The sequence below is a fragment of the Felis catus genome, chromosome B2 (genome assembly GCF_018350175.1).
Source record: "Felis catus isolate Fca126 chromosome B2, F.catus_Fca126_mat1.0, whole genome shotgun sequence".
Classification (NCBI taxonomy): domain Eukaryota; kingdom Metazoa; phylum Chordata; class Mammalia; order Carnivora; family Felidae; genus Felis; species Felis catus.
The window spans coordinates 65,070,253-65,091,831 of record NC_058372.1 but is presented as its reverse complement, the minus strand read 5'-3'; the positions used below and the strand labels follow the sequence as shown (position 1 = coordinate 65,091,831).

The window sequence follows — 21,579 nt, the reverse complement described above, 5'->3', positions numbered from 1 at the left end:
AAACTCCACAGACAGATATCCTTCTCTTCATTATAAACCATAGGTTTCTTACCAACACTCTAAAAGTCTCTCAGATTAAATAGATATTTTGGAGGCTCTTATTCTGTGCTCATTTTTTCCATTACCTTCTTGTCTTCAATGAATAGCTCTGATTACAATAAAATTTCATAGACTAAAAGAAGCCTTACATAGAGATCTCAATAACTAAATGCTTGATCTAGAGCAAGACTAGCCTCTGAAGTCAGGGAATCACAACATATTTGTCAAGGAAGCCTAATGTCAGAAAAAAATCTAGTCTCGGTTAAGCTATTCTGAACAGAAACAACCCTAGCTAAGCCCTTCAGGTACAGATGAAATAATGTGCGTCCCTATAAAGTACAGTCCCCTATTCATCTGAATATGAAAGCACTCTATGTTGTATCTGGATTGTCTGTCATTTCTAGTCTCTTTACTCATATCAGTGTATCTAATCATTTATATACCTTTTGGAAAGTCAGGATTGGGTGGATTTTTCAGTATAATGTGGAATAACATGAAAATTTCAAATGATAACGAAGTGTTCTTAAGCAAGAACATTTTGAAGTGAGTTTTGGGTTTATTTACTAACCACTGAAGCAAAATGGCTTACCTTCATGAGGGCAAAACTTTTTCTACCACAGGATGTGGTAGAAAGCATTTTGTTTTTATGATCTTTAAGGCAAACTTTATAACCTGAGTTATGTGAACCCTTTTATATGATCCACAATTAGTTTAGGGGATCCGTATACTCTTTAAAATACAAATAAAATTTTCTGTGCAGTAAGTATATTTCTGTGAGAGTCCACTGCTTCCTTTATTTCCCTGATGGGCCCATGATCACTCTCCAAATTACCAACAAATGGTTAAAATGTCTGGATGAAGGGGTGACTCAGACTGGGGACACTTCTATATTGCCTTGGTGCTTTACCTTTAGTTCCCAGAATTATCTTCTCTTGCAGGTCCTCAGCCTCAGCAGTATGCTTTCATTAAGAACCCTATTTAAGCTAGACACTTAGGAAATCAAGAAACCATACTCAAAGAAAATGAAGTTTATGATTACATGCAGAGAGCAAAGAAATTCATCTCAGAAAGCACTTTTATGAGCTTTCAGGACGTTAATGAATCATATATTTGAAAAGACTTTCATATCAATAGACAAAGGAAATACTATATACAGATGTGCTAATATCTCTTTCCTGATGAGTGTCTTAAACAACTTTGAAGACATTGACTAAAAAAGAAAATATAGAAAAAAACTTTGTGTAATCTAAATAAACTATTAGAAAACATAATCTCGGAATTAAAGTGAAACTTCAAAGTGGATGAAACAATCGTTCCAATTTGGACTTGCTTAGAAGTTAAGAATAAGCTTCAAGGGCTAAGCATTCTTTAAAGATGGTAAAACAAACAAACACACAAACAAACAAACATTGCAAGGCTAACAGTTTCTTGTTACCACATAAAAGTTCAAAAGCTATTAATAAGTCTAAAATATCTGACAGATATTATACTATTGAAAATATGTTTGTTAGAGCCCACAACTGTTACAATCAATATCCCCGCATTACTGAAGTCAGCTTTGCAATTTGTTCAATATTTACAGTTTGTCAGAATAAGAAATTTATCCTCCTGGTCTTTAAAACCCACAGCTCACATAAAACCTTCCTTGAAACTAGGAAGGTTTACAGAAACTAGGCATTTAAATTTTTTGGTTGTGTTTCTGCAATGAATTGACCAACTCATTATATGACAATTACCTTCTTAAAGACAAAAGATGGCCTACGTGAAGCTGGCTATCCAAAATCTAAACCCATTTCGCTAGCCTCCCATTTATTGGTATGAAGCTGAATAGAGTAATAATCTTTTTGATTATTAATATTACTATAGATAATTAGTAACTCTTCACTGGTTTCTATATTTTTATAATTGAACATGCCACTTTCTAATCTTCATGGCCTTAGAAAATTGAGAAGAAGAAATATTTATTTCATTTATTTTTGACTCTCCTCCCAGTCACCTTGTTACCTCCTAATTGGATCTGGCTTTCCCTGGAGGCCACCTCAGTGGGAAGATGGCATCTTGAAGGGGCCTGCTGTGCTCAGTCTGTCTCAGTGTCACCATCAAGGCCTCTCTGTCTCTGGGGCTGCTTTGATTTGCCCTCTGTTAAGACATGCTCTCAGAGGCCACAGGTCACAGAGTGACTGCAGGCACAGGAAGGAGTAGGGACCCCAGAAACCAACCCTCCCCCTGACATGCTCCCACCATGTCCCATCCCCTCATTGCTATATGGTTGCTGTTGTGATTGAAGTTTGTATATTAAAGGGTTTTTATAATATGTTTTTGATCTAAAAATAAAAAGCATTTCATCTAGGGAAAAAATTGTCTAAAAGGTATAAAAATTGCCTGCTTTGGACATTTCTCTAGGTCTCAGTCTCATTATTGGGTCTCAGGCACATGTAATTAAACTTTATTTTTTGTTTTATTTTTTTCTCCTGTTAATCTGTCTCATGTCACTTTAATTATTGGATAAGCTAGAAGAATTATGAATGGTCAAGAAATTTTTTTTCTCCACAACACTCCAGAATTACCCGGAATATATACTTGCTGTTCACAGAGATTAATTTTGTCTTTGTTTTCCAAATGACTTCCATCACTTCTCTAACATAATATTCCTAAGGGCCATTCACAGACAATGCTTCAAAATGAAAGTATCTCCTTCTCCTGAAGAGCTTTTTAACCATGGGTTAATAACGAAGAGTATCACAAAGTTTGAAGAGAACTGAGTGGGCAACCTTCTGTATGATAATCACTTCACTAATGAAGTTATTGCCCTCATACATATATTTGTAGAAACTATAAGCGCAAATAAACTGGTTCCCCAGAGCTAGATAGAGAAATCAATCACATTATTTTCCTCTCATCTCTCAGATGCAAATGTATGGGAGGATGAACCATCACTGCTTCAGTCTTCCTCTCAAATTAGTGGATGTCTGTCATTAAGAAGACACAGTAAGTATGACCATGAACATGAAATTCATGATCTTTATCAAGTAGCAACAACAGCCACTCTGCAAGTACATGCCTCAGTTTACGATAAAATCCTCTATCCTCTAGAAAGAACAGGTTTAATTTGTCACGAATGTTAACTAGAATTTGATAGACAGCAATATGATTCATACTTTTGCAAGCAGAAGGTGCCTGGTTGCTTCTTTTCCATTTGCCTCTGATCTCTTGGATTTTAAGCTTGTCCTCAGCACAAAGTGGACCTCCTGAAAGTCATCTGCTGGGAAGAGCATGCAGGCGCTTTCCTTAGCTGCTCTCAGCAGTACTTGCTGTACCTGAGAGGGAGCAGAGGAGTAGCCAGGAGAGCTCGTGTCCCTGGCAGGCTTTCAGAGAGCCCCAGTGCCTCTGCATCCAGGACCTTATCCTGCTGCTGCATAACTTGAGATGCCTCTTTCCTCCCTCTACCCCCACCCCCACCAAAGGACTACAGTCTAACAGCAAGTGCCCTCAGGACACTTCAAACCTGCCCAATGCCAATTTGGCAAAATAGTAACAACGAAGCCAACAGATTTACCAGTTTAATTTAAAAGGGTCGTAATCTCCCTTCTGAAAAGCCTCAGCTGCTAAAACACTGAAAAGAAAAAAAAAAAAAAAAGCTCTATTCCCTCCCTGTACTAAGAAAAATGTATACTTTTAAAAATTTAGTAACAATGTCTTTTTATGCACAGAAATCATCATCAGACGATCCTGAGGACCTGAAAAACATTATGTTTTTCTCTCACCGATAACAGTAGTCTTTTTTCAAACTGGCAGAATGGAAACAAGGGCCAGGAGGGGTTAGTTAACTCTGTCGCCCCAAGGTCACACATCCGAATCTCTGACCCAAAAGACTGTATTTTCCTTTCCTTCTTTCTGTCTGGGCTTTCTTTCCCTTTATCTGGACAGTTCTCCTTTTAGTCCACAGCTTAATGTCACAGAAACACTGGCAATTCCATGCTGTGCTCTAAAATTCAGGACTGTCGACCAAGAGAAACCAGGCCTTGGCAGCCTTTGTCTAAACACTTCAAAATAACAATCTATACAGAAACTGGTATCTTTCTATTTTTAAGAAGATTAAGTTCTGAAGCTTTCTAATTTTAGTGAAATTAAGTAAACAGGAAAAACAACTGCCTTTAGGCAATCAGAAATGGAAAATATATACTTTCTGAATGAACTGTATATTATATACATATAAAGTTGAAAGTTATATATATATCAAGTTGAAAGTTAAATACTAAATTTAATTTAATGTACACTTCAGATAGTCATTTAAAACATGAAACATGAAAATAACTTCATATAATGCAACTCGATGATCACCATTGTATTCTAAAATGATGATACATTTGTGTAATTGCCGTGTTAAAAGTAAACTATTCCTTATTCTATATTTATAAAATCTACATGAAGCATTTTAATATCTTACTCTTGGGATAATTAAACAATATATTCCATTAATTTTACATTTATGTATAAGATTAATATAGCTTAGTTTACCTGTTCCTGAGTGCAACGTATGAAGTAGTAGAAACTGCAGAAACCCAGCAAACATAACAGCAGCATAGGAGTGGTTAAATAAATGCTACTGGCATCAAATCACTAAATTCTAGCTAGCAAAGGCAGCAAATCCACAACACAATAAAAAATCCACGAAAAATGCAGAAGACATTTTAAATAAAATTCCCTATGGTCCTTGCATTCTAAATCAAAACCAAAAAAAGCCTGCAGTGTCCAACATTATACAACGGTGACACTAAACAAGGCCATAAGTGCTGCTGTCATCAAAACAGATCTCTGCAGTGTACAGATTCTCATTGATTACCGCATTAATCTATAGTGTTCTCTGCTATACGAAAGAGGTTTCCACTGTAGCAAACACCAAAGCTCTGGTAGGTCCATAATTAACCATTTCCTGAAACAATGCACAGAAGATGTTACCTTCCTGTAGGCAGAGACACAAAATGAAACAAAATGCTGTGGTCCCTTAAAACTAGCACAGGAGAAAAGACTCGGGCATATGCTTGAAGAGCTCCTCCTATTATCCCCCCAGTGACATTGCACTGAGATATTCATGGACTAAGATAACAAAGTCAAGCCTTGCTGGCTTGTGGACCACAGAAAACTCACCTGAAATGATCTGGTCCCATTATCAATCACTGGCAATGGTTCTGCCACGCTCTGTGTAACAGATCATTTCCCCTGCAGTTTCCCTGAGAGATCTTACTCAGTCCAATGACAACAACTGGCACCAGGAGGCATAAACCAGGAGTACAGGAGTGATTATTGAGAACACAGACAAAAGTGTTCCTGTATAGCCAGCCTAGAGCTAATAATGGCTCAACTCCAGGAGGCAAAAGACAACTCCAAATAGGCTTTGTCGGCGGGGGGGGGGGGGGGGGGGGGGGGGCGAGGGGGGGAGCGGGGCTCATATTATATTCAACGCTTTAAAAGATGTAGGTTTTTGATCCCTGTAGAGTCACAACTCATAGTCTTTTTCACAACTTACAGATATTTCTCACTGAGACAGAATCATTATCCTCTGTTAGGTCACTACACTCACTTTATCATCCCCATATCATGTATTACAGAACTGAAAACTAGAGGCAGACTGCTTCTAGTTTGTTTTAAAAATTAAATGATCAAACGATAATAGAAGAATTAAGAACCATCTTTCATTTATTTAAACTAAACTCACTGTGTTAAATCAAAATATATATACTTGTCAAAAATAATTAATAAAAAAAAGTTAACACTGAACCATGGATCATCTATCACCAAATCAACTGCCAAATATCAGTCTCACACAAATCAGCAAATGCGAATGTTTTCTTCCCCTGAAGAGAACATGACTTTAGCCTCTATTTAGAATCTTTGGTTTTTCTTTATCTCAAACTTGCAACTGGCTTAAGTTAAAGACTGGCCAAATTGTTGCTGAGAAAAGAGAAAGGGAAATAAATATTATTTGAATGATTGTTACGTGCCAAATATTGTGCTGTGTTAATTTTACTTACTACATGGAATTCTCGTAGGTATATGGCAAAATCAATATTACTTACCCTTTATTGCTGATGAAGCTCAGAAAAGCTAATTAACTTGCCCAAGGTCACATGGTTTTTAAGGAGGAAAGTTGGAATTTGGACTTGACTTTGTCTGACTTGAAAGTCCATGCAAAAGCTTTTCAATACAACATGGTATATATGAGCCACTGTAATTATTTTGACAGATTACCTCAAAGTTAAAAGTGCCAGTGACTTGGTGTGGAAAACCACAGTGATGCAGGAGGGGCCTACAATCATCTACCTCTATTTTCTACATCTGGAGTCAGACAGATCTGCTGGCCCAGCAAGCACACTGAAGAGAACATATGGAAGGAGAGTCAAACTTTCAACAACCAATTTACCAATCTCCTCTAGGTATAAGTGGTACTATATAATTCTATTTCACTGAAATGTAAAAATCTATGATCTTATAGACCTATGTACGCTAAGTCAACTGAATTAAAATATTTTAATTCACTGCATGTGAATTTCTTTGTTGTACTTTCTTTGAGGTATTTCTTTGTTGTATTTTCTCCTATTTCTTTTTTCTGAGTTATTAACTGGTAAAAATGTACTTCAAATTATAAAGTTGTTTTGAATGCTACTGGTCTAATATTTTTCTCTTATTCCATGTCATGAATTGATACTAATTTGGTATAATTATCTTTGATTCCCTTAAGTGCCTCCATAAGAAGAAATTTATCAAATGGTAACAAATTGTATTTCTAACAAAAGATACTTGGAAAACCAAATAAGGTCTCTGAAATGATGTACATAGCTTTCATAATTACAGAGTTAAAATACAGAATCAATGTGAGAAGGGGCTGATGACTTTATTTTAAAATACCCTTCCACTTATTTCTGAGTACCACATACTTGGATATTCTATGATAGAAACAAGTGTCAGTCACTGAGGACACTGTCCACAAATAAGTAGAAAAAAATCCTTCCATTTTCATCTTGTCAATTCAGAAATTTATATTAACAATATTTACTTATTTAAAGCATTTCTGTCACTCTGTCCATTTTGAACCACCATATCCCACCTTGGGGTTATATATTTCATACCCTCCCACTCGGCTGTGATTCCACAGTCTTTCAAAGACCAGCAGACTGATTTCCCTAGAGAGAGAACACATAAAACCTAACATCAATTGTAATTTTGAGCCAGCTTCACATACACCATTTGACCTTGTGATACCATGGCCCATGTCAAGGCTTGTGTGTTTGTGGAAGGGTTTCAGCTCTTTTCAAGAACCCAGGATCCATTGTTTTGAAAAAGTGACTCAAACTTCCTATATTTGCATTGAACTATCCACTAATGGTGAATTTAATTTGTTAAACATTTCTCACTCTCTGTATTAGCATGAGGTAGCAAAGCATGGAATACACTGACCACCAAACAAAACTCACGCACAATTAAACAGCTTGCTATTCCTCCTCCTTATTTTCAGAGAATATTGCCATTCTCATCTTTACATCTTTTTGGGGTTGGCTATTACACCAAAAAATAAATCACAAATGTGATTCATCATCTTACAATCTTTAGGGCTATGTTGCAAATATAATCATCCCTTTTCAGAGAAAAATAATGAAGATAAAGTTGGTATCTAGAAACTTTGCTTTGTTGAGAAAATGGAACAAAATCACTCTACACCTGACACACACAGAATGGGAATATTTATACTGAAAAGATAGATACAGAGGGTGTGTTAAATATGTTTGTGTCCAATTCTTAAATATAATGAATTCCCATGCCCCAAACTCATTGTTGCTTACCAGCACCTGTTCCTCCGGCCTCGACTGTTCCCTCTTCGGAATCAACAGACCTCACTTCTTCCCACCCTTCTGAAGAGATGGGTATCCCAGGTGCACACATGACAGCAACTTGTAAAGAAATTCAGCCTGGGGATTTTCAGCTGTGCTTTTAAACAAATTCAAGATATTATCTAAGAAGAGCATAAAGTGCCTCCACCACTCTGCTTACATCATTGAACATCAGCAACAACCCATGGGTCAGGAGCAGCAGAAAATGGAAACTGAAAGAAAATATTGGTGTAAGAAAATTGCTTTGTATGACTGACGTAGGTCATCGCAGGCACTGTGCAGCTATGCAAAGGATTGCTTGGATAAAATACTGTACCCAAGCCTCAGTGGGCCTGGTGGTGTGGAGACTGGTAGCATTTACTGAGGAGAAGCATATTGGCATCTCTGTTGGGTTTTAACCAGATCCACAGGATTCAGGAAATAAGCTCTCTGCCAGATGACACTATGCTCCTAGCCATTCCTTCTGTTTACTTATCTTCCAAATTGCTCTAACTAGTGGCCTTTCTCCTGCTGGGAGCTTATTTGTGGAGAGGGCTAAATAAAGGATTTTTATGACAACAAAATGGCCATTGGCCCATAGGATGATTTCTTAAAACATAACTCTTCTGCTTTTGTTTAGTACTATTCAAATCAATTAAATGTGAGTTTATTATTATATCTTTGATTTCTGAAGAAAAAATTTTGTTTCTTCTGAAGAAATATTTGAAATTAGGCTATCTTTGTACGTATGCACATTTTCTTTGTATAGTATTTTCCTCCCATTTACATAAACTATTAAAGGTAGATTCTCTCTTCCTATTGTGGTATTTTCCAAGCAGAGGCAAACACTTTTAAATATAATATATGTGCATACACACACACACACACACACACACACACACACACACACACACATACATGGGTTTATATGGGGTTTTTTATATGGGTTTTTTTTTTCCTACTATATGGGACCTGGTACATTTCCAGACTATGAAGAACTATATCTTCTTTTAGATGGAATGCATACTCCTACTTTATGGGGGAGCAGGGGAAGGAACTGTATTTTTCCTCTATCATAACACAGTCTTTTCATTAACACAAACAGGTCTATGTATTTTACTTTTAGCATATTACTCTTCAAGTAATCATTACTTTTTTTTAATTTTAATACAGAGAATGCTGTAAATAGTAAAAATAAGGTATATACATGTATTTCACATTTCCTAAAGCATATTCATGTACTTCAAAACAAATCTGAGAAGTGACCATAACACTCTAAGAGAATCAACCATCTATAGAAACAGGCATGGAAGTATATACCAAGACTGACTTGTCTAGAAACTAAATTCCTAAATCACAATGTAAGGCTTCTACTTCACCAAATTTTTTTATTTCCAAATTAAATTTCAGTACTAATAGAAAAGCCAGAAAGTACAGATTACAATCAAGTGACAATACTATTAACGTTGAAATAGGAATCACATAAAATATCCTGGAAAATATGGGTTTTTCTTTTCCTCTACAGTCCTAGTAACTGATGAAAAAAAAATCTGATTTCAAACCACAAATCTCTTACAAGTGCACTTTGAAGTAATAATCAATACTGTATTGAAGATCTAAGTTCTATATAATACATGTTAAGGAGAGTGGAACTGAAATACAATACGGTAAATACATATTATTTCCTAACTCTCCTCAAATACTTACAAACATTGAAAAACATCTGTACTCAACTATAGCTGAGTGTATGTAATTCCTCAGCTGGTCACAATCATATCTTATAAAAAACAAGATATATCTCCACATAGACAAATATATCAAGTAATTTAAAAAATGAGAATATCTAGATCATAAACTCTTCATGGGATATTCATAAAGCATCTGATTTTCTGTAGGACTACAGACTTAAGACTGCCCAGGTAAAAATAACATGTTGTTACCATATTGAACAGCTTTATCTGTTTTGTGAGCCACACTGCATTATATTAATATTTTGGCATTTCAGATCAACGGCAGGACAAACTCTGGACAGAAGAGGGTAAATACATTATCTTTCAGTCTATACATGTGTAAACTCTATGTGCTTTAAGTAAAATGAAGGTTCTTAATCTTTGCAACCAGTAGCAGAATACAGTATTTGTGAAAAGTTATGGCATAAACACAAGTTCAGGCTCAATGAACCTCTTCTGAGACATTTTCATAGACTAAAAAATCCACGTGGATATCTTCATTGTTTTTCACAATGGACCCTTCAGGTCCAAACAGGAATGTTCCATATTGGACTTAATTTTATTATTTCTCAAAGTTTTGTTGATACACACACACACACATAATTTCTTTCACCTAGCAAAAATTCTGAACACTGCATATACTAATTATTAAAGAGAAAAAAGAAACAGACGAGGTCTCTTCCTTGAAGGTTTATTATCCCCATATTACAGAAGAAGAATCTGAGGCTTAGATATGATAAGTGACATACCTAATCGGTGGCACAGTAAGACTTTTAATTTAAAAATAACAGTAATATAGGCGCCTGGGTGGTTCAGTTGGTTAAGCATCTGACTCTTGATCTTGGCTCAGGTGATGATCTCATATTTCATGAGTTCAGAGCCCCACGTCAGTCTCTGTGCTGACAGTGTGGAACCTGCTTAAGATCCTCTCTCTCCCTTTCTCTCTGCCCCTCCCCTGCTCATGCTCTCTCTCTCTCTCTCAAAATGATAATAATAATAATAATAATAACAACAACAATAATAAAAATAACAGTAATAATCAAAGCTAATCTTGCTTTAGTTCACAACATCCTTAAGTCTGGGAACTAACTTTTACCTAATATCTAGTACAAGACTATTCTTGGTGGTTCATGATTGAGGCAAATAAATCAACACCAAGTAAAATGCACAGGATGCTATAGGCTGAGGTCTATAGAGTCTTCATGAGACTCTAGCAGGGCTCTGCCATGCCTTGACCTCAGAACACCAGTTTATAGAGATGTTAATGGATGGTTCAGGATGAAAGGTACCCTAATCAAATGTATTTAGGACACACTTTGTATTGTATTATTTTCTAGAACAATCACAATGCACATTACCTATAAAGGTGGTGAGAAGTCCTTAGAGAAATTCTGGCCAAAGTTAGCACTGGCCCAATTTATTTGAACACAAAAACTTATGTTTGGCAGCACACTTATTAAAACTATTATTGCTTTGCAAAAATACTAGATGGGAGTGCAATGCTGCATAAGTGATACTATTTCTTTTTATTTGTTAAGATACCGTAAGGAAAAAGGGAAGTACTGAATTCTATTTTATAGATTCAGAGTTGATTTTCAGGACCATGTTCTTTGTTTGGATAGTTTCTGTAATAATAAGCACTGTTCCATGTCCTGCTTTGTCACTGGGATATCTGTGATTCTGCTGTCACAAAGCACCAACTCAGCTATCTCCTTCCTGACCCACATGGATATGCTTCTGGATCAAGGTATTCAATTTATTCAATTCTATTTAATCACCCTGAAGCAACTATTCTGAAGGATTCTAAACTAAAATAAAACAAACAACATTAAACAAAACACAAAGTCCAAATGACATATTCTGGGAAATCCTAATTGTATATATATAGACACAGAATAAATCAATATTCAAAATACAACTAGGAGACTTTGTGGAGTAACAAAAAAGGTAAGCTCTAAAGACATGAGAATGAATAAAATACAGATGGTCCCTGACTTACAATGGCTCAACTTACAGTTTTTCAACTTAATGATGGTACGAAAGCAATATGCATTCAATAGAAACTACAGCTCGAATTTTGAATTTTGATCTTTTTCTGGGATAGCAATATGAGGTATAATATCATCTTATGATGCCGGGCAGCAGTAAGCCACCGATTATAGCCAGCCATGTGATCACAAGTGTAAACAACTGATAGACTTATAACCATCTGTACCCAAGCATTTTTTTTTTACTTAAGTACAACATTAAATTGAGATATTTAACACTTTATTATAAAATAGGCTTTGTGTTAAATGATTTTTCCCAACTGTACGGTAATGTAAGTGTTCTGAGCATGCATAACATTGACTAAGCTAAGCTATGATGTTCAGTAGGTTAGGTATTATGTGCATTTTCAACTTAATATTTTTAACTTATGATGGGTTCATTGGGACATAACCCAATCCTAAGTAAAGGAAAAACTGTATTAGGATTTGGGAAATTAATATATTTAATTAAGTTTTTTTTTCCCCCAGGATGGAGAGCTACTTTCATACTTGCAACTTCCTGAGTCATAAGGCTACAACCTATCTTGTATCAGGATTTATAGGTTTCCTACAATGGTGTGTTGGATACTAGAAGAAACTCTGTATATAAAGTGCCTTGTCTGAGAAAATCAGGAAGGTTAAAAATACTCAAAGAATTAGCTGCTATCAAGGGGCCCTGAATTCCAAAGCACTCTGAAATTCAATTATTCTGAAATTCTGAAATACAGGTGTGGGAATTACTGCTTTCAAATTGTGGTAATGAAACCATTTACAATATAAATGAATATAAGCATCCTATGAACGTTGCCATTCTTTGTCTCACAGTATGATAGAGGACAAGCATGTATGTAAAGGATCTTTCAAGGAGAATTGACTGGTATGACCTGCCTTGATCTGTGTTGTCTTCTAAGCTAGGGAGACCTAGGTCTCCCAGACCCTGAACCAACTACATGAAGAAACAGAGTTGATGCTGGGTATGGAATAAAGGGGATCAGAATAGCACATATGTCAAAATATCAGAGAGTGGCAGGATATAGGGCACAGTGAGGTAGGGAACACTTCAGAGAACATCTTTTTAAGGAGATGAGGGGAAAAGATGAGTGAGTGATGAAAGATTAAAGAGAGAAATAGAAGGTAAAGGTAGGTCAGTATTAAGGATAATGATTACTTTGTAAACCTGATCTACCTACCACAGAATGTTTCTCCAGTGTAAACCCTCTGACTGATCCTACACATTTTCTATAGGAGACCTGACAAAATAGGACAACAGGAAATTGAGTGCTTCTCATGGTGCTGAGATATTTAAAGAATAACCAAAAGTTGGCCATTTCAGCCTAAAGTCTGTACAAATGCTTTAGCCATTACTGCATTTCTCTGTAAAAAGATAGAAAACATGCTAAAAGAAAAGAGAAATAAACCCAATGGACAAAGCCAGAATATTGGCTCTCTGAGACCCATTTCTTAGCACTTGTCTGTCCTTTGTAACTCAAGTTATTGATTATAGCAAAATGGGAAGGCTTTTGAGCTTGAAGCTGCATAGTAAAGGTATTACAGAATGAGGTATCTTTGACCAAGGACCAAATTTAATGTTAATTTCTTGTCCTTGGATTAAGTCATAATACAGACAATATAAATTCAGTCTACAAAATCCACCTAAGAACACAATGAAACTTCAATTCCTTACAAGAGATTTATTGATTTTTCACCCAGGGTCAGACAGAAAAAGGTTCCTCATTTATCTGAGTTGTGTGAAATTTAATATTAATCCTTTCTTTGTAGGGTAAGCACTCTAAGGGTGATGGTCTTATGCACAGATGTCAATTCCAATTACCTGCTTCTTACAAGGGCAAAACTGCCTCTGGTGGCCCTGCGTTGTTTAAAAACCCAAACCCTCACACATTGTAAGTCTTGATTCCATCAGAGGTGTTGCTGAAGTATCACACCCACATACTTAGGGTTCAGTTTTCTCCTTTCATTTCTGACTCTTAGAGATTTCTCTTAACACAAATTCAGCTACACCTTTTTAAATAAACATTCTTTTTCACCATTATAGGTTTTATGCAGTGGAGATTAGTTTTGTTTTAAATTTCTTTAGCTTAGGCAGCTATATAACTGTAAACAGGAAGTAGTTTCAAATGGTGTGTTGGGTAACTTTTTTCTTTTGATATGCTGGCAGTTTAAAATCTCATTTATATGTTCAGGGACACCTGTAGGCTCAGTAAGTTAAGCATCTGACTTTGACCCAGCTCATGATCTCACGGTTCATGGGTTTGAACCCTGTGTGGGGCTCTGTGCCAACAGCTCAGAGCCTGGAGCCTGCTTCAGATTCTGTGTCTCCCTCTCTCTCTGCCCGTCCCCTGCTTGTGTTTTCTCTTTCTCTCTCTCTCTCAAATAATAAATGAATAAACTTTAAAAAATCTCATTTAAAGTTCAAAACCATTAAAGTATATATATTTATTAAGGATAAAATCCAAGTATGTGGTCCAAATACCTAGCTTCCTACAGTTATGGATACGAACTATGTCTTCACTAAGAAAACAACCAATAAAAAGGCTTAAGTAGAAACATTAGGCCATGTATTACAAGACTTCAAACAGCAAGGTATTAAAGAGGGCACAAAGCCAAGAAGAGAGGGAAGATCATTTACATGATGTACCAGCTAATTATTAAATGCTATAGAAACTTTCTATACCCCATTTCTATACCTCATTTTCCTTTCCTATTTATTTCTATCCATGTGTTGTCTCTTTTTTTTGCAGTAGTGGTTGTTAGACTTTAAAACCGTTCAGGAATTAAACAAAACAAATCAGAACCTGTGATTTCTCAGAAAAAGAGACTCCCTAAGTTCTAACTCAGTTAAATTTCCAACCAAGTCACATAAAAGGTCAGTAGTTTCTCTGGTTTCTACTATTACTAAAGGACCACAGTATTACTGTGGTAGTTTTTTCATTCTTAATTTTTTCATTCTTCCCTTAGTTAATTTTTTAAAAACGTCTTCTTAAAAATGGTATGTATGTTCTAGGTCAGGGTAAAGCACACATAAAATCTCCCTCTACTCAAACACAATATATATTTCAAATGATAAATAACATGCTACAAAGCCTAAATAAGACAAATGTAGGGCTCAATTCTACAGAAACCACAGCGGTGAGTGGTTGAACCTGTCTGTCCCACTGATAGGGAGATCAGCTCTGGGTTGAGGCGGCTATTGCTGTAATGCCACGTACTGCTGGGAGAGAAGGCTAAACCCTACTTCAAGCTCTCCCAGTTAACAGGGCTCAAAGTAACTCCAGTAAGCCTCCCAGGACTGCTTTCTGAATGGTGCGGATCCCCATGTGATTTACAAAGCACAGGAAGCTATGGAGGAGAAAAAGCCTATGCTGTACATTCAACTGAAATATCATTCAAGAAATGACAAACGAATGGCATTTTACTACTCCCAGACTCTCACTAAAAGAATTAATAAAATATATGCTCTAACAAAGAGAAAAATGAAGGCAAGAAAAAAGAGATCTAGAGGGGCGCCTGGGTGGCGCAGTCGGTTAAGCGTCCGACTTCAGCCAGGTCACGATCTCGCGGTCCAGGAGTTCGAGCCCCGCATCGGGCTCTGGGCTGATGGCTCAGAGCCTGGAGCCTGTTCCCGATTCTGTGTCTCCCTCTCTCTCTGCCCCTCCCCCGTTCATGCTCTGTCTCTCTCTGTCCCAAAAATAAATAAACGTTGGAAAAAAAAAATTAAAAAAGAGATCTAGAAAATAATTATGAAAAATGAAATCAGTAAATCATATTAAATACGTTGGTAAATCTAAATATTAGCTATAAAAATAGTATTAACATTTATTTACATAAATGTTCTACAACAAGCTGGACCTATTCTAGATAACAGTAATATTAATGCTAAAGCCCTGTTTCACAGAGATAATAATTTTAGATTTTGCTAATAAAACAATTATAAAAGTAAGTATTGCACTGAAAAGTTACGTTTGCACTGAAGGATAGGAAAAAAAGTATAATATCCTAAGCTCTAAAATAAATGAATAGGCTCAGAAAGTAACTCAATCAATCTAATAGGAGACACAAAAGGAAAAAAAGCAAAGCAAAGAAATAAAGGAACACCCAAATTAAATTAATACAAAGGAATATGTTTACGGTAGGAGTTTAAAAATATAAAAACAAAAAAATGAAGAATGCATCACCATCCAGATGTAAGTATGATCAACATTTTGATGTACATTCTTTCAGTTCCTTCTCTATATACAAATGTAAGTATTTTTTCAAAAACATACCATATAGTGTATATATACAATTAGCAACACCTTTCTCTCAACTATCACAAAAATATTTTTATGCCATAAAGATAAGAATATACAATAGATGTTTTATGGCTATATAGTATTCCTTTAAACACGCCCTTTAATCAGAAAATAGAGCTAGCTTCCAATTTATATATTTTATAATAATAAATATTCACCGATACCCATGATAAAATGCTTTTTGAGATGCAATCATATTTTATAAACTAAACACAAAGAGGTCAGTTAGAGGTGAGGGTTCTATTAAATAAATTCGACAATTTCCTCATTAATTGGGCTACAAACAATTTCTTGCATAATTTTGATTCCAACCATCCAGACTGAGTTTGAGTAATTTCAATCACTATCCCAAGTGCCCTCCTCATTGAAAAATACAAGGCCTTGGATGATGCTGCTTAATGTACCTCATGGTTTCCCAAAGGTTCTTAATCTCTAACCTGATTCATGGCTTCCCAAAGAAACTATTCCCTCTGGAACCTCCTAAACCTAATTTAAAATGTTGGGGGATTATGCCAGTTAAATTTTCAGCTCTTTCCTTTCTGACCACTCAGCTATAAGTCAGTTCTCTGTGAACTGGTTTTATTTTACACAATTATTGCTGGTGTTATTGATGTTGTTTGATTTCTTTCTTAAAATCTAATAGCAATTCTTTACTGTAATTCACAATATAATTTCTTCTGTGTATAACTGAAATTTTTTTCATTAAAATATGTATTAAATTAATGCCTAGTAATAGCAATATTGTGGTTTCCTTTTTATAGCTTGAAGAATTAATTAATGTCCAAATTACTAAAAATAATTAAAGAAACAGAATTCTGAGAATGGAGAAGTAAACTGTAATCACACAAGAAACAAAGTAAATAATTCTGTGCCATCTGGTAATCAGGTACCTGTTGACTGAAATACTTTTTCCACGTGCACAATCATTAAATCAATAAACTAAAGGGATAGATCAAGAATTAGAAGACAGGAAGTTACTCTTTTTCAGACTCAATTATCCTTAACTGTAGTTTTGGGTACATCTTTTCTCTCTACCGAAACATGTAAGTTATTAGTTTCTTACTTTTGTAATTAGCTTCACACATTTAAAAAATAGAGAAACATCGAGCAGTGTACAACTTAATCCAACAACTACATTTCTACGTATGTAAATATAAACTATCACTCTAAGTATAAACCAGTATATAAATGCATAAATCTGATGTCTTCACTTAAAATTACAATCGATTTCCTTCAGGAAAAGACACAAACATACAAATGTCAAAAATAAAATTAGATACTTCAAGAGAATACAGGAGGAAGTGAAATTTAGTTTTAGTTTTAAATCATGACTAGAGATACAAGGGCATTTAAAAGAGTGGAAAATCAAGTGTCAAACAGCAGAGATGGAAATGTGTATGATATGCATAAAGTACAGTGTTGGGGCACCTGGGTGGCTCAGCTGGTTAGGCATCCAACTCTTGGTTTTGGCTCAGGTCACGATCTCACCATTTTTTAATTTGAACCCCACACTGGGCTCCTCCATGCTGATAGCACAGAGCACGCCAGGGATTCCCTCTCTCAGCCTCCTGCTTGTGTTCTCTCTCTCTCAAAATAAATAAATAAATAAACTTAAAAAAAAAAAAAAGGAGCACAGTGTTAGAGGAGGTGAGTCTGTGAGGATAAAATGGTGCTAAACTATGAGGACTGATGATCTTGGCTTAGGTTTTGGATTTTATTCTCTATGAAAAGACCCAATTTGTAAGAGTTTACCATTAACCCAACTGGGACAACCAACTGTTAGGACAGTAATAATTACTCACACTTGTAGAATACTCCAGATTCTGAGAATTCTTTCCTATTAGCTCTATACAGGCATGACTTCTGGTTTCTGTTTTAGACATTTCCAAGGTCACTCCTCCAAGGTCACTCCCTCTCTCATTTGTGGGCTCCTAAGCACTATAGTCAGCCAGGCAGAATTCACACCTGTTAGTCTGTCAGAAAATTAATTTAAAGTACCTGGGTACCAGGGTCGGAGTTCTAAAATCTATCTGGATACATACAACTCTTTATTCTGTCTTCAAAACATCAGTTGAGTCATTTTGTACTTATTCCAGCCAAATACATCCCCATATAAATAAGAAACTTTTTAAAATGGGGTTCGCATATGATACAAAATTAAAATTCTCTTGGAAGAACCAGCACTTCATAATTTATAAAGGGTCAGGACTGAGATTTGGAAAAGTCCCTGAATGAAGACTGTCAAACTGCCATTCATAACCCCGACTACACACTGGAATTAGCATAAGTGATCCTTTAAAAAAAAAAAAAAACAATAATGCTTGGGCCACAACCCAGAACAATTAAATCAGAATTTCTGTGCTTGGGAGCTTGAACACTGATATCATTTGTAGGAAGCTTCTCAAGTGATTATAATGTGCACTGAACTAGTCCTATAGTTCTCAATTTAGTTGCACATGTTAAAATAAATTGGGGCATGGTTCCACAATGACTAAATCAGAATCTCTTTTGGTGCTGCTCTGACAATTTTTAAAGAGGATTCTAAGGTATGCCCAAGGATGAGGATCACTAATATAATCCATCCCTCTCATTCAGTAGCCCAAGGTAATTCAGTTCTTGAAAGATATGGGATTAAAATTGTTCCCTTGATCAGTAACCTCTAGGCTCTCTTTCCTCCACAAGTCTCTAAGCTTATAGTTCCCAGAACAGTGTATATGCTCAGCATCTCTCATTGTTCATGCCAGGCTCTCTGACTAGAATACCACATTGAATATTCCTGCCCAAATTCTACCCCAGTTCCACGATGAAACCTTAGGATTCTGGCCTTCCTCTGAGTTTCTGTAGCATGAATTATCTATACATCCTATTTGGTATCATAGAAATAAAAGTATTTATTGAGCACTTGCTGTTTGTCAGGTACTAGGTACACAGAAGCCATACCAGATTATCTAATTTAATCTTCACAACTACTGCATGGGATATGAACAGTTATTCCCAATGGCAGAACTTGAGGCTTACAGAGGTTAAGAAACATACCCAATGTGTTCCGTCTCTGGCTGTGCCTAAAACTCTCTCTTTGTGATCTTGGATATCAACTGTCTTCATAAAGTACTCAATAAGATTCTTGATGATCTTATGTTTTTTTATGGATGAAAAACAAAGGAGACAAATGCAAAACTTTTGTATTTATCATGTACGTACACAAGTATGGAGAAGCCTTAATCTCGTTCCTCCTATGAATGTTATTGCTATGAACCTAATTGTGCCCCACTCATACATTAAAGTCCTCACCCCCAAGTGAGAATATAATCATATTTGGAGACATGGATTTTACAGAGATAATTAAATTAAAATGAAGTCATTAGGATGGTCCATAATCCAATATGACTGGTATCCTTATAAGGAAAGAAAATTCAGACACACACAGAGGAAAGGCAATGTGAAGGCTCAGGAAGGAGATGATCATCTACAAGGCAGAAGAAAGGCTTATTTGTTTTGAGAGAGAGTATGCACGCACACAAGCTAGGGAGAGGCTGAGAGGAGGGAGAGAGGGAGAGAGAGAGAGAGAGAGAGAGAGGGAGAGAGAGGGAGAGAGAGAGAGAGAGAGAGAGAGAGAGAGAGAGAGAGAGAGAGAGAGAGAGAGAGAATCCCAAGCAGGCTCCACACTCAGCGTGGAGCCCAATGTGGGGCTCAATCTCACAACTGAGAGATCATGACCTGAGCCAATATCAAGAGTTGGATGCTCAACCAAGTCACCCAGGTGCCCTGGAAAAGTATACACTATTATCTCAGACTCAGAAGAGTTTACTGGGGATTAAAGTTAGATATGCCCTTGGGCATGGGACAGGTGCTTAGAAAACAAAAACAAAAACAAAAAAACCTAACCACAGAAGTTCAGCTCAGTAATTAGTACAAAACACTCAAAGAAGATGGTTACAGGCAATAACTATTAAATCCAGAACAGCCATAAGAACCAGAGATACCCCACAATGTATGAAGAAGAATGATATACAAGGTAATATCTGGACTTCCAATATGGCAGTTGGCATCAAGAAAGTCAGTATCCAGAGGTCCAACTTTTAATTTCTGGCCAGGAAATGGTGAGGGCAAGGCAATGTTTTAGTTCTAGAGGGACTTGGGTAGCAGAATTGGATCCATGGACAAAACCAAAACATGGCAAAAATCTGGTGCCTGGTCTCAGGAATAGGTTAGAAGCCAGGCTGCTGGGGCTGGGTCTAGACTACAAACAGAACAAGTGGTTAAATTGTGAATGCTAATCCTCAGAGGGTCTGGCTGGAGCTGGGGACAAATTGAGTTCCAAGCTCTTCCAACTACAAAGAGAAAATGGCTTCAGGGACAGGAAATCAGGCAGGCCTCAACACCCATAATGTCTCCTTCCCTGTTCAATAGCTTCTGAATTCTCTCCCAGGTCTAAGATTCTGTTATTTTGTTAAATTGAACCAAAAGTAAGGACAACCTTCTCATTCACTGGATAAAATGGGTCAAAAACACTGCAGTATGATTCTGCATTTTAAAAGGATACTGAAGAACAACTTACTGAGATAAAATAGTGGCACTAAAATCTTCAATATCAAATCTTTTTCTAAATGTATTTTGAAGCATAAATGTTTCCCCTTAAAATGACCTTTACTTATGAATCTTTTAAAACATTCTATGTTAAAATTGTAAGCACATATTACACATAAAATTTGTATGATTATTTTTGAAAATGTGGCCCAGATTTTAATTTAGTTTCTCCTGATTCAAGAATAGGAATATCTTTAAGATGTAACTAAATGACTAATATTTCCAGCTATGGATTAATTTAGGAGAAATATTATTGGGTATAATCATGTTAGATTTACAGGCTTAATTTCTTTCCTTTTTATAGGATTTCCTTTTAATCACAACTCTTGTTTTAGAATCAAGGATATTTTTTAGTAGTTATATATTAGGCGGAAATTGTAGCTCTGAAAAAGCCAGCTTTTCACCATGACAATTTCCAAAATTTGCTTAACACATATTCTTAGAATTAGCTCAGACCAGACACATACATATACGCACACACACAGGGAGTTATTTGTGTCCTCTCAATCTCTTCCTAAGATTTAAATTGCACAGATGATTAAAACTGCTAATGTCCATTCCATATTCACTGTAAGAAGAAATTAGTTCTCAGAATCCCTCTAAGGCATTTAAACGGTAGCATCTAACACCCTAAATCATGCCTCTCTCAGTAGTTGAAAGGGAGAAAGAAACTTATCTTTCCCTCACCAATACCAGACAGTAGTCTCCCTTCTCTTTTGTGTATATTCTCATCTCTGTCCTTTACAATATTAACAAAAACCAGGCCAGGTAAAACTGTTGGGCTTTGGTGCTAAATGTCAACCTGTCCAACTGCTGGTCCTACAGTATTCTCTCTTGTCTGTATAGATCAAGAGGGTAAATTAAATAAAAAGCTAGAGAAAGTACTTGGTTGAAAGTTAAGAAGTGCAGGCAGAGGTCTATAAAAGTGTGTTCTTCAGCCTCTGTGTGAATGGGCTAAGCAGAAGTACATAAAATGAAACACAACAAAAGAAATGAGGTGGGCTCTTCTGAGAGAGTCACT

The 21,579-nt window shown here is 36.1% G+C and overlaps 1 protein-coding gene across 47 annotated transcripts in view; it reads right to left on the bottom strand.

Moving 5' to 3' along the window:
* RIMS1 (regulating synaptic membrane exocytosis 1) overlaps positions 1 to 21,579 on the bottom strand; it is a 490,562-nt gene that overhangs the window by 191,406 nt on the left and 277,577 nt on the right. For 2 of the 47 annotated variants that reach the window (XM_023254122.2, XM_023254126.2), the window contains exon 1: positions 7,878 to 8,675. The exons of 24 other annotated variants lie outside the window; for them this stretch is intronic. In XM_023254122.2, coding sequence (XP_023109890.1) covers positions 7,878 to 7,977 — 100 coding nt within the window. In that variant the 5' untranslated portion in view covers positions 7,978 to 8,675. Of the gene's footprint in view, positions 1 to 4,557; positions 5,082 to 7,877; positions 8,683 to 21,579 lie in introns of those variants that run through there. 21 more of the 47 variants (XM_045057730.1, XM_019830848.2, XM_023254121.2 and 18 more) reach the window with 20 other exon arrangements.